Source organism: Tachyglossus aculeatus, chromosome 22 (genome assembly GCF_015852505.1).
Source record: "Tachyglossus aculeatus isolate mTacAcu1 chromosome 22, mTacAcu1.pri, whole genome shotgun sequence".
Lineage (NCBI taxonomy): Eukaryota > Metazoa > Chordata > Mammalia > Monotremata > Tachyglossidae > Tachyglossus > Tachyglossus aculeatus.
The window spans coordinates 6,692,532-6,706,785 of NC_052087.1; the positions used below are offsets into that span (position 1 = coordinate 6,692,532).

Here is a 14,254-nt window from a genome sequence, read left to right on the forward strand (position 1 = left end):
AGGCAGAAACTCCTCACCCTGGGCTTCAAGGCTGTCCATCCCCTCGCCTCCTCCTACCTCACCTCCCTTCTCTCCTTCTACAGCCCACCCTGCACCTTCTGCTCCTCCGCCGCTAATCTCCTCTCCGTACCTCGTTCTCGCCTGTCCCGCCGTCGACCCCCGGCCCACGTCATCCCCCGGGCCTGGAATGCCCTCCCTCTGCCCATCCGCCAAGCTAGCTCTCTTCCTCCCTTCAAGGCCCTACTTAGAGCTCACCTCCTCCAGGAGGCCTTCTCTGACTGAGCCCCTTCCTTCCTCTCCCCCTCGTCCCCCTCTCCATCCCCCCATCTTACCTCCTTCCCTTCCCCACAGCACCTGTATATATGTATATATGTTTGTACATATTTATTACTCCATTTATTTATTTTACTTGTACATATCTATTCTATTTATTTTAGTTTGTTAGTATGTTTGGTTTTGTTCTGTCTCCCCCTTTTAGACTGTGAGCCCACTGTTGGGTAGGGACTGTCTCTATATGTTGCCAATTTGTACTTCCCAAGCGCTTAGTACAGTGCTCTGCACACAGTAAGCGCTCAATAAATATGATTGATGATGATGATGATGGGACTGTCTTCCCTTTTCTCATTCTACAGACCACTGCAACCCTCGTCTTCAAAGCCCTTTTGAAGTCATATCTTCTCCAGGAAGTCTTCCCTGATTCATCTCTCATCTCCTACGTTCCTTCCTGGTGCCACTTAAGCACCTCCTTGACATCTAAACACTTGGGTATTCATTCACCCTTCTCTTCTGCATTCTGTAGCACTTGTATTCTATTGCTTCATCGTACATATAATTAGTTTGTGACCATCCCCCCCACAACATGCTGTACTCTTTGAGGGCAGAAATCATATCTCCTACAGAGCTCAAGCGCTTAGTACAGTGCTCTGCACACAGTAAGCGCTCAATAAATACGATTGATTGATCTGTTGCATTCTCACAAGTGCTTAGTATAGTGCTCTGCATATAACAGTTGCTCAGTAAATGCTATTGATTGATTGAAGTTGTGGTTGTAAAAGCAATAATAAAATGATTAACATTGATTGTCTTAACAGGCTAGTCCGGCATCATCTTCCAGATTTGGTCACTACTATGACGTGTCAAAAAGAATGTCCCAGGAGATAATCCAGTCCATAAAGTGGCACAGATTTTTCCTTCCAGAAGAAATAGCTTCACATTCTACAGTGGAACCAGGGTAAGTTCTATGCAGTTCTTAACTGTGTTTTCTAAGGTGGATGAATAGATACTTTACCTTTCTCCTGGAAATGTCTTTAACCAGTGCTGTTTAAAATTGAAAATTGACCGGATTTATGCTCCATATTAAAATAGCCAGATGAAATAAGAATCTGTTTTCTTAAAAATACTTAATTTTCACCCCTACCAAGCCATCAATCAATCAATCAATCGTATTTATTGAGCGCTTACTGTGTGCAGAGCACTGTGCTAAGTGCTTGGGAAGTACAAGTTGGCAACATATAGAGACAGTCATCATCATCATCATCAATCATATTTATTGAGCGCTTACTGTGTGCAGAGCACTGTGCTAAGCGCTTGGGAAGTACAAGTTGGCAACATATAGAGACAGTCATCATCATCATCATCAATCGTGTTTATTGAGCGCTTACTGTGTGCAGAGCACTGTGCTAAGCGCTTGGGAAGTACAAGTTGGCAACATATAGAGACAGTCCCTACCCAACAGTGGGCTCACAGTCTAGAAGGGGGAGATGGAGAACAAAACCAAACATATTAACAAAATAAAATAAATAGAATAGATATGTACAAGTAAAACAAATAAATAAATAAATAAATAGAGTAATAAATATGTTCATACATATATACAGGTGAATAATAACACAAGTAATAGTATGACAGAAAATCAAAATCAGCGTTTGTATTTTTGTTTTTCATTATTTTTTGGCAACTTTTAAGTTCAATTTTAAAATAACCCAGCTATCGTGACACTAAAGGGTTGAGGAATTCACATTCTTTTACCTGAGATTTATTTAAATATGGCAGCAAAAACCACAAGGGTGCATTTGATCCTGGGCTAAAATCAATGACAAGATTGATTTCCCTTCCCCTCACTCGTTTGGATAGTAATAATAGTAATACTAATAATGCCTTGAATTTGTGTTGCCTCTTCTTTTTCCAAAGTGCTTCTACAATATCATTTTTCCTCACAGTATTCGTGTAAGGAAGGGAGAGAGGGTCAATGAATCAATCGTATTTCTTGTGCGCTCACTGTGTGCCAAGCACTGTATGAAGTGCTTGGGAGAGTACAGAATAATAGAGTTGATAGACCTGGCCCCTGCCCTCAATGAATTTACAGTCTAGCGGGTCCCTCCCTGCTCTACTCAACCTGGTACTTCCCAAGCGCTTAGTACAGTGCTCTGCACATCGTAAGCGCTCAATAAATACGATTGATGATGATGAGGGTGCCCAACAAAATTCCCTCTGGGATTGCCATCTCTTGGCAGCGTTTGGGGTCGTCCATTCTCTCTGCAGACCATGTCTTGTGTCTGGGTAGGCCCCTTGGTTATTTTAGTTTTTGCAGGAACTACTAATTACAATTGCCAATTTGTACTTCCCAAGCGCTTGGTACAGTGCTCTGCACATAGTAAGCGCTCAATAAATACGATTGATTGATTGATTGATTGATTACAAGTTACGTAAACTGAGAAGCAGCGTCGCTCAGTGGAAAGAGCCCGGGCTTGGGAGTCAGGGGTCGTGGGTTCTAATCCCGGCTCCGCCACTTGTCAGCTGTGTGACTTTGGGCAAGGCACTTCACCTCTCTGGGCCTCAGTTCCCTCATCTGGAAAATGGGGATGAAGACTGTGAGACCCATGTGGGACTGTCTGATTATTAGAGCAGTGCTTGGCACATAGTAAGCGCTTAACAAATGCCATCATCATCGTTATTATTATTATTATTGTTATTATAAACTGAGTATTCCTCACACATTGGGTGTCTGCCTTTATCGAAGGGTTCTTCTCAGCTCTTGGCGATTAGAGAGGCTGCTCGTGAGCTTCCGCTTTCTGGGTTTCCACCGTCCCAATCGGGTAACAAGACTCTCCCGCTAGGTAACCATCATCATCAATCGTATTTATTGAGCGCTTACTGTGTGCAGAGCACTGTACTAAGCGCTTGGGAAGTACAAATTGGCAACATATAGAGACGGTCCCTACCCAACAGTGGGCTCACAGTCTAACCATTACCAAAAGACCACATACCCAATCAATCAATCAATCAATCAATCGTATTTATTGAGCGCTTACTATGCGCAGAGCACTGTACTAAGCGCTTGGGAAGTACAAATTGGCATCACATAGAGACAGTCCCTACCCAACAGTGGGCTCACAGTCTAAAAGGGGGAGACAGAGAACAGAACCAAACATACCAACAAAATAAAATAAGTAGGATAGAAATGTACAAGTAAAATAAATAAATGAATAAATAAATAGAGTAATCATGGCTTCTGACAGATCCTCTTTATTAAAGCAACCCACTGGCCCCATATGCCAGGGTGCACCGTCCCAGCAAAATCTGGTGGACACGCTCCTTGGCAGCAGAGTCTTGTACCTTTTAGAGCCAAAGAAATCCAAAGACCCAATGCATCACAGATTCCTTCCTTTCGTTCCCAGTCCATCAAATCAGGAGAAATTAGGAGAAGCAGCGTGGCTCAGTGGAAAGAGCCCGGGTTTGGGAGTCAGAGGTCGTGGGTCCTAATCCCGGCTCCGCCACGTGTCTGCTGTGTGACCTTGGGCAAGTCACTTAACTTCTCTGAGCCTCAGTTCCCTCATCTGTCAAATAGGGGTTAAGGCTGTGAGCCCCACACGGGAAAACCTGATCACCTTGTGTCCCCCCAGCGCTTAGAACAGTGCTTCGCACATAGGAAGTGCTGAACAAATGTCGTCATTATTATTGTTATTATCAGAGAATCCTTCAGGATGAACAATTTCCTCCATTCCTTTGATGACTGAATGCGGGAACCCTTTCAAGGAAATTTCTCCCCTCTTTGAGGGTATGCAGAAACACTTTTCCAGAGAGTTCTTTATTTTGATTGTAGTAAACAGGAACTCACTCCTTGAGCAGTTCCAGAGATGACCAGATAATAATAATGATGGCATTTGTTAAGCACTTACTATGTGCAAAGCACTGTTCTAAGCGCTGGGGGGGATACAAGGTGATCAGGCTGTCCCACGTGAGGCTCCCAGTCTTAATCCCCTTTTTACAGATGAGGTAACTGAGGCTCAGAGAAGTCAAGTGGCTTGCCCAAGGTCACACAGCAGACATGTGGCAGAGCCGGGATTCGAACCCATGACCTCTGACTCCAAAGCCCGTGATCTTTCCACTGAGCCAAGCTGCTTCTCTTCCCTGGACTGATGCAGGCTCATTGTAGGTATTTTGCTGCCATTATGCTGCAGCTGCGTGCTGTACGCCCAGTGCCCCCCTCGACCACTGGTAACACTTTTTCCTTTCGATCCCTGACATCCCGCAGGCCCTGGAGTAAGGCACATCTCCTCTTATAGTAGGGAGTGTGAGAGAGGTGATAACGGGACAAGATTCACATTGCTGTGAGTTTGAGAGTCAGTCAGTAAATTGTATTTATTGAGCGCTTACTAAGCTCTTGGTAGAGGACAATATAGCAGGCACATTTCCTGCTGCCACAGTGAGCTTACGGTCTAGATGGGGAGAAGACGTTAATATAAATAAATTACAGATGTGTGCAAAAGTACTGTGGGGTTGGGAGGGGGAATTAATAAAGGGAGCAAGTCAGGGCGACGCAGAAGGGAGTTGAAGAAAAGGAAAAGAGGTCTTAGACAGGAAGGGCCTCTTGAAGGAGCTGTGTCTTCAATAGGCTTTGAAGTGGGGGAGCGTAATCGTTGGGTATGAGGAGGGAGGGCTTTCCAGGCCAGAGGGAGGACATGGGTGAGGGTTTGGTGGCGAGATAAGCAAGCTCGAGGTACAGTGAGAAGGTTGACAGGGTATGGGGCAGCCAAAGCCAGGGTGCCCTGTCCTTTGGAAATCACCAAAGGAAGAGCCAAGATAATAGTTCCATCTTTTGCCCCATGCCTGTAGAAGGAGGAGGAGGAGGGTGCCGCCACCGCTTTTCAGTTCCTCACAAAAACCTGAACAGAACACAAGAAGTTTCTCCCCGGCTTTTAAGCCCTGTGAGGAGCTGCTCATCTACCTTAGCCAATGAGAAGCAGCGTGGCTCAGTGGAAAGAGCCCGGGCTTTGGAGGTCAGAGGTCATGGGTTCAAATCCCAGCTCCGCCAGTTGTCAGCTGTGTGATTTTGGGGCAAGTCACTTAACTTCTCTGTGCCTCAGTTACCTCATCTGTAAAATGAGGATTAAGACTGTGAGCCCCCCCATGGGTCAACCTGATCACCTTGTAACCTCCCCAGTGCTTAGAACAGTGCACTGCACATAGTAAGCGCCTAATAAGTGCCATCATCATCAATATGGCCGGGTACCCTGGGGGAGTCAGCAGGAATGGGACAGGATTTGGAGCTCCATAGCCGATGCAGGGGTGTGTGCCCCAAGGACAAGGGAAGCCTCAGGCAGTAAGCGAGGTAAGCCATCACTTTACGGTGCCACTTGGTGGAGGCGGCAGAGTTGCCTCTCCCAAAGACGGCAGCTCCACGGCTCGTCGAAAATGTTGGGTGCCGCTGCCCTTCGCATAGATGGCGGCGGAAAGAACGTGATCTACTAGTGGAGAATGTGTCCAAGTCTCAGAGCTGAGTTACGTGAGGTGTTTAATTAGGATGTGGCTATAGAGGTGGTGCCCCAGGGCACTGGCAGTGGCAGAGAAAGCCCTTCCACAAAATGTTTTATAAGATCTCTTTGCATTACATTGCCTCTGCGTACTGCCCAGACTGAGCCCCTTCCATCCTCTCCCCCTCGCCCCCCTCTCCATCCCCCTCATCTTACCTCCTTCCCTTCCCCACAGCACCTGTATATATGTATATATGTTTGTACATATTTATTACTCTATTTATTTTACTTGTACATATCTATCCTATTTATTTTATTTTGTTAGTATGTTTGGTTTTGTTCTCTGTCTCCCCCTTCTAGACTATGAGCCCACTGTTGGGTAGGGACCGTCTCTATATGTTGCCAACTTGTACTTCCCAAGTGCTTAATACAGTGCTCTGCACACAGGAAGCGCTCAATAAATACGATTGATTGATTGCATAACTTAAAGGCGTTATATGAAATGGGGGAACAGGCCAAGGTTTGAAGCTGGACCTGCCCACAGGGCCACGCGGTCGCTGCATAGCTTTCTGGTGAGAGGATGCCAGCTAGTAGATGAGCAGAACTGGAGCCAGATTTTTTACCGGCTGCTGCCGGCGGTCATGGCCGGAAAGCAGCTCAACAAGTAGGTGGTTCCATGGCGTCCAGGCGGCTGCAGAAGCTCAAGGTTTCTGAATCCCTTTCTATCCCCAGTTAATTCCCACAGCCTGGGTGGATTGGGTGGGGATCGGGCAAAAAGGTGGCTTCCCCTCTTTGAACTTTGGGACTAGCTGCCAGGCAGGAGTAGGGAACGTCATGACAGGAATGGGTATTATCTTTACTTTCCTTTTTCTCCTCCTCCCTCAATTCCCTCTTTCTTCTCTTATCTCCTTCCTTCCGCTTGTTTTTTCTTTCCCCGTCTTTTTCTCCTATTCTTCCTCTTTTCAATCAATCGTATTTATTGAGTACTTACTGTGTGCAGAGTGCTGTATAACAATATAACAGACACATTCTCTACCCACAGCGAACTTACAGTCTAAAGAGGACAGAGATCAAAGCCCTACTGAGAACTCACCTCCTCCAAGAGGCCTTCCCAGACTGAGCCCCCTTTTTCCTCTCCTCCTCCCCATCCCCCCTGCCCTCCCTCCTTCCCCTCCCCACAGCACCTGTATATATGTTTGTACAGATTTATTACTCTATTTATTTGACTTGTACGTATTTACTATTCTATTTATTTTGTTAATGTGGTGCATCTAGCTGTAATTCTATTTGTTCTGAAGACTTGACACCTGTCCACATGTTGTCTGTCTCCCCCTTCTAGACTGTGAGCCCATTGTTGGGTAGGGACTGTCTCTGTTTGTCGCCAACTTGTACTTCCCAAGCGCTTAGTACAGTGCTCGGCACACAGTAAGCACTCAGTAAATACAATTGAATAAATGAATGAATGAAATATTGTGGGATTGGGGAAAAGGGTGGTCAATAAGGGAGCAAGTCAGAGCAGTGCAGAGAGAGTGGGAAAAGAGGAAATGAGTCACGGAAGGCCTCTTGGAGGAGATATGCCTTCAGTAAAGCTTTGAAGTTTGAGAGAGTAATTGTCTGTTGGATACAAAAAGGGAGGATGCTCCAGGTCAGAGGCAGGACGTAGGTGAGAGGTCTGTGGTGAGATAGATGAGATGGAGGTGTGGTGAGAAGGTTGGCATTAATAATAATAATAATAATGGCATTTATTAAGTGCTTACTGTGTGCAAAGTACTGTTCTAAGCACTGGGGTGAAGTGTGAAAACTGGATTGTAGTAGGAGAATAACAAGGTGAGGTTGGAGAGGGCTAGGTGATTGAATGCTTCAAAGCCGATGGTAAGGGGTTTCTCTTTGCAGAACTGAGTGGGCAACCATTGGAGGTCCTTGAGGAGTGGGCTGAACATTTTTGTAGAAAAATGATACTGGCAGCAGAGTGGAGTATGGACTGGAGTGGGGAGAGGCAGGTGGCAGGGAGGTCAGCAAGGAGGCTGAAACAGTAATCAAGGCAGGATAGGGTAAGTGCTCGGTTTAATGTGGTAGCACTTTGAATCAAGAGGAAAACAACAGATTTTCGTCCCCTACACCCTCAAAGCTGTCCGACACATTCCACCTCCCCAAAGCTCCCCCACTTCAGTACTCTGCCCCATTACGCTGTGCCCCAAACTTCACCTTCACTCTCAAAATGAGAAGTTAGTACCCCTGCTCCATGCCAAATATGGATAAGGGAAGAAGAGATTTCCCATAATAAGGGGAAAGGCCCTCCGTGCTCAGCAAAGTAGGAGCCAAGAAGAGGGCCATTCAGAAAAAATGAAGAGCCAACTCAGGTCAAATATCAGAGAGGCTTTCACAGAAAAAGGGAGAAACAGGAAGAAAACCAGAGCACACACATACAGTTTTCACAAATATCTTTCCTAGAATCACCTTAAAATTGTTTAGCAATTAGCCTGTTCACCAGAAGGACCACCTTCTCTCTCCTATCACCTCTCCATCCTTCTCACCTGTCCTCATTGACACATTTTTTTTTATAATGCTGTGTAGAGTCTGGTCTTGGCAAAATTACAGACCTAGTTCATACTCTGCAAGAAGAAAGAGCAGTTTTGTCTTAATGAGAAATTCACCAGGACCAAACTGCTTTAATCTTTGACTAAGTTGAAATGTTTTAACCAAGGTACACTTTTCTTCTCAAAAATTTAAAGCAGAGAAAGTTCCTTCATTAACTTTGGCTCCAAAATTATTCTCATTCCCAGGAATGGAAATTGGTGATGTATTTTTAAGCCCTAACAAGCATTCTGTGTGTTTTTTTCATGAAATTATGAAAGAGTTCTAAGTATTGTTATTCATTAATGTAACATAAGACATTAGCAAATGTCCTCAGTATTTTTCATTAGATGCTCTTCAGAAAGTAAACAAGCAAAAAGACTGCCATGTTTCCTCCTGCCAGTATCAGTAGTCTAATGATCAAAGGTCAGTTTTTCGTTCATCAAGGCTGTCAATTTCGAACTACAGGGTAAATAAAGCAATCTGTACACCTTTAGGGAACGAGGCAGAATTTTAAAGTTTGATTTTCACAGCAAACAACATTGAGCATTTGAACAGGACCAAAGCCTATATACTGCTAATGCTTATGTCACACAGTCAGAATTATGAAAATGGTATTAAAAAAATCATAGAAACTTTTTTTATTTTCTAACATCTCAAAACCAGTATAAACTTGTAAAGACTTCTGGGGTGGTTGTTCCCAGTCTTTTAATGTCCAAACTTAGCATCTCTGAGAATAGTGACGGGCATCTTAAGATTTGTTTGAAGAGAAATATAATAGTAGTAGTAGTCATTTATTAAATGCTTGCTACGTGCAGAGTGCCGTACTAAGCATTCGGAAAGTGTATACAAGTGGGAATTAGACACAGATCCCTGTACCTCAGTGTTCTCATGTCGCTCGGGAGGTTATTTATAAAGTCATCTATCTCTGGAAACAATATGTAAGAGCAGCCAAGGTTTATTTTTTTTCTTTGATACTCTTATTCCTGGAATACAGGTCTGAATGCCGCATCTAGAGGCACAGCGTGGCCTAGTAGATAGAACACAGGCCTGGAAGTTATAAGGACCTGGATTTCAACCCCAGCTCCACCACTTGTCCTCTGTGTGACCTTGGGCAAGTCACTTAACTTCCCGGAGCCTCAGTTACCTCATCTGTAAAATGGGGATGATAACTGTGAGCCCCATGCGGGACAACCTGATCACCTTGTATCCCTCCCCAGCACTTAGAACAGTGCTTTGCACATAGTAAGCGCTTAACAAATGCCATCATTATTATTATTTAACTTCTCCGCCTCAGTTACCACCTCTGTAAGCTGGGGATTAATTTTATGAGCCCCAAATGGGATCGAGACTGTGTTCAACCTGATTCTCTTGTAGCCACCCCAGCGCTTAGTACGGTTCCTGGCACATCATCATCATCAGCAATCGTATTTATTGAGCGCTTACTGTGTGCAGAGCACTGTACTAAGCGCTTGGGAAGCGCTTGGAATCATATAGAGACAGTCCCTACCCAACAGTGGGCTCACAGTCTAAAGGCACATAGTAAGCGCTTGACGAATACCATTACTATTGTTATGATTATTATTTATTATTATCATGCCATTTACTAAATTACTACTGTAGTGCATTAACTGATACTTTTACTCTCCTGAAATAGTTTCTGTGTTTTTAAAGTGAGAATGTATTGTCTACTTACTGGTAAGCGTAGACTCACGATGATGATAGTAGCCATTATTATGGTGGTAGTGTTGGTGCTTTTGTTGGTAAGTGTATAAAAGCCCCCAAAAGCTTCATTTCCAAATGCAAGATTAAAATCTTGAATCAACCTCCGTAGAAACAGTATTTTACAAACACTGTAGTTAGAATGGAAGTACCAAGCCAAAAATCATTATGTCCAGTCAGATTAAACTAACCAACCAGTGAACAAAGTGGGACAGTATTTGTATGTTTTGAAAAATAGGGGATAATTAGGTAAATACTGTCATCATCAAAGAAAATAAGGTATTAAGTCATAAACTGTAAGGATGTTTTGCTCAAGATTTTGAGTGTGTAGGTTTGTAAATTAAGAATGTGCTGGATGAAGTCTCTAATGAATTGGTTTATTGACTGGCTCTAAAAAGGAATAAACCCACAGCAGTATTCCGACTGGTTATGACTAAAGTAAATTATTGCTTCATATAAATAAATGGATATATCATACTTCAAATAAATGGCTTTTAAAAATAATGTATCCAGGAGATCATGGAGAAGTATAAATTCAGTTAATAATCCCTCAATTGGAATATTGAATCTGCCATTCTAATCCTGTTGTTAAAGAACAATTACTGCATTTCAACTATCTAATTTAAAAAGGATCTGAAACGTTGATCAAATGGGAGGTAACCAAGAGGCAAAATGATCAACCCCAAATGACCCTTCTAAAGAGAATTTTAAGAATGGTGGTGTTAAATGTTGAGCATTAGGCCCTATATCTGTATAGAAAATTAATTTTAATAGGTCTCATAAAGGTGGTATTCTTCAAAATAATTTAAGCTGCCAAGAGTGCTTGGCACATAGCAAGGGCTTAATAAATGCTATTATTGTTTTAAAGCATCAGAATATCTCTAGGGCAAAAGAGTGAGTTGTTGAAAACGTATAACTTTACACAGACAATCAAAAATTATTCTTAGGCTAAAGTGATTTTTCAGACAATTCAAACAGATCAAATCCTGTTTCGTATTTTACATGCCATTGTAGACATACCATTCTGTTCTTGCAAGCTATGACTCCTACATCTAAAAATCAGCATTTACAGTAGTACATGTTTTTGAGAACTAATAGTTTGCTCTGAACACAAAGAAAGATTTATAGATTTTAATTAACAGGGCAGTATTTCATCCTAGGGAGCTTAATTGATATTTCATTTCATATTAAATGTAAATGCTTAATTAAATGTAATTAAACTTTAAACGTGTAATTAAATTAATTTTGAAAATGGCTACTGTACCATGTGAAATTGGTTTTAATTTATGAAAAGTTTATGCTCATTTCACAACAGTGAGCTTCACTCATTCATTCTTTTCAGAAAAGATCAATCTGTGCTTTCAGTTTTGATCCATACCTAAAATGTAGTAAGTTAATTATATAACTTATCTACTGTTCCGATGCAAGAATATATTGCATCGCTGTTGATTTTTTTGAAGGCAATTATTGGACCTATTAGCGAAGAAAAGCTGACCCAAAATGGGCAATGACTAGTGTCAAAGTTATTTAGTCTGTGAACGTTTGCTTAGGGGATGAGATCATTGCATTGTCACTGATACACCCAATTCAAACTTGAGTTTAAGAATAATATGGGGGAAGAAGTGGTCATCTCAAAAACAAATCTAATTATTTCGGCCTGTGATCATTGCTGGCCTGGAAAGTCCTCCCTCTTCGTATCAGAAAGACAATCACTCTCCGCACCTTCATAGCTTAGTTAAAAGTACATCTCCTCCTAAGCCCCTATTTCCTCTTCACCCACTCCCTTCTGACTGGACCTTGCAACTTGGATTTATCCTCTTTTTCACCCCTCCCTCAACCCCACAGCACTTATCTGTAATTTATTTATTTATAGTAATGTCTGTGTCCCCCTCTAGACCATAAGCTCATTGTGGGCAGGCAGCGTGGCTACCAATGCTGTTATATTTTACTCTCCCAAGTGCTCATTACGGTCTTCTTCACACAGTAAGCACTCACTAAATACAACTGATCATCATCAATCGTATTTATTGAGCGCTTACTGTGTGCAGAGCACTGTACTAAGCGCTTGGGAAGTACAAGTTGGCAACATATAGAGACAGTCCCTACCCAATAGTGGGCTCACAGTCTAAAAGGGGGAGACAGAGAACAAAACCAAACATACTAACAAAATAAAATAGAATAGAATAGAATATTGATTGGGAAGACGATCAGGGAGTTGTCTGAGTGGCGTGGGAGGCAGTCCCGAGGCAATGGGCTGTAAGAGTGCCACAGTAGTAGACTGTGGCCATTGTGAATAAGTGCTTAGTACAGTGCCCTGCACACAGTAAGCGCTCAATAAATATGAATGAATGAGAGAAGGGAGGGAAGATAGCCTCACAGCTACGAAGAGTTTAAAATTATGTACAGATAATCCACAACTAATCCATTTGAGGGTTGTTTCTGTAAGGGTAGAAATATTATTTTCATGGTGAAAATCAATGATTTCGTTGCAGGCCCTTTAACTCAGTCTCGTAGGCCGTGGCGTCCATCACAATTAGGCGTGTTTGTTAGTTTCGTCTGTCTAAGGAACTGCAAAAGCTTGGTACATTAAAAGCCTCACTCCAAATAGCTCCTGGTTATCTGATAACAATGTTTCTGAGTTGTATCTCGATTTAGTTGATGCGTACAAACGACCAAATTGCTTATTTTTGCAACCCAGTGTTTACTCTTGATAGCTAAGATAGATACTCTTGGATGGAGAAGATTTGGCAAACAGCAAAAGCCCTCAGAGCCATAAAAGCATTCAACCCTAGCTGATTTTTCTGCCAATTCTCACCAGCGTGCTATGGTTTAGCTACCAGTGTATAGCTTCTCAGGGGCCTCCAGTATGCTCAGAACAGCCATATGTGTGTGTTGATTCATAGGAGAATATTGCTGCAATTTGAGGGCATAATATCCCACTCTGTATGGGGGGTGGAGGGAGAAGTTTCAGAAAAATGAAAGATGACTGTTTGCCGAACTGTCATCTAAATTTAAAGTTCCAACATCATACAGGTTTTCACTTCCGTTGTTGAGGAAGCCTACTGTTGATGTGTTTGTTGTCTGGAAAATGGGTTAGATATTATGGTTGGTGGGCCAGTGTACTTAACCGGCAATTCTGCCTCTGCTCCTACTATTTGTTGCCTTTAGAACATACTGTATGTATCTTGAGAAAATGTTGCTGAATCTAAATTTACGGGGAGTCTAGATTTCCAGATAAATGTAGTTAAAGCAGTTTAAACTGTCTTTCCTAATGGGGTCTACTTACAGATAATAAGCCTATTTGTCATACTCTTGATAAGGTAACCTTTGTTAAATGCTTAGAAACTATCAATAAGGAAGTCAGAGACTCATCTGTAACTGGGAAACCTAGCCAACTCCTGTTTTACATGTTACCAGCTTGCTAAACAAAAAAGAGTAAATTGTTTAAACCCATTACCAAATCTAAAGAGCATTTGCTAAAAATTCTAACTTTAAAAATGACAAATATTTGCAAATGCAAACTATTTTATTTGCTGCTTTAAAATATGACACACTTTGCTAACAAGGAAATGTGTTGTTTAGATGTGTCGAATGCTCGAATAGCATCAACTAATTTGGTTTTCAAAACAAAATAGGGAAAATGTTTCTATATCCACTACTGTCCTCACTCTGCTGCATGGATCATTTTTACAAAATAAGTTCAGGCCCTATCACCCCTCTTTTCAAAAAACCTCCAGTGGTTGCCCTTCTTCCTAAATCAATCAATCAATCAATCAATTGTATTTATTGAGCGCTTACTGTGTGCAGAGCACTGTACTAAGCGCTTGGGAAGTATAAGCTGGCAACATATAGAGACAGTCCCTACCCAACAGTGGGCTCACAGTCTAAAAGGGGGAGACAGAGAACAAAACCAAACATACTAACAAAATAAAATAAGTAGAATAGATATGTACAAGTAAAATAAATAAATAAATAGAGTAATAAATATGTACAAACATATATACATATATACAGGTGCTGTTGGGAAGGGAAGGAGGTAAGATGAGGGGGATGGAGAGGAGGATGAAGGGGAGAGGAAGGAAGGGGCTCAGTCTGTTTCTAAATACGAAACAGAAATTCATCCTCTAGACTCTAAGCTCATTGTGGACAAGGAATGTGTCTGTTTATTGTTGTCCTCTCCCAAGCACTTAGTACAGTGCTCTGCA

At 42.3% G+C, this 14,254-nt stretch overlaps 1 protein-coding gene across 1 annotated transcript in view; it reads left to right on the forward strand.

Moving 5' to 3' along the window:
* The window catches only part of ELP4 (elongator acetyltransferase complex subunit 4), a 262,363-nt gene that overhangs the window by 98,896 nt on the left and 149,213 nt on the right, over positions 1 to 14,254 (forward strand). Inside the window, exon 5 of the mRNA XM_038764775.1 lies at positions 1,092 to 1,231. Within this exon, the coding sequence (XP_038620703.1) occupies positions 1,092 to 1,231 (140 nt within the window). The remainder of the gene's footprint in view (positions 1 to 1,091; positions 1,232 to 14,254) is intronic.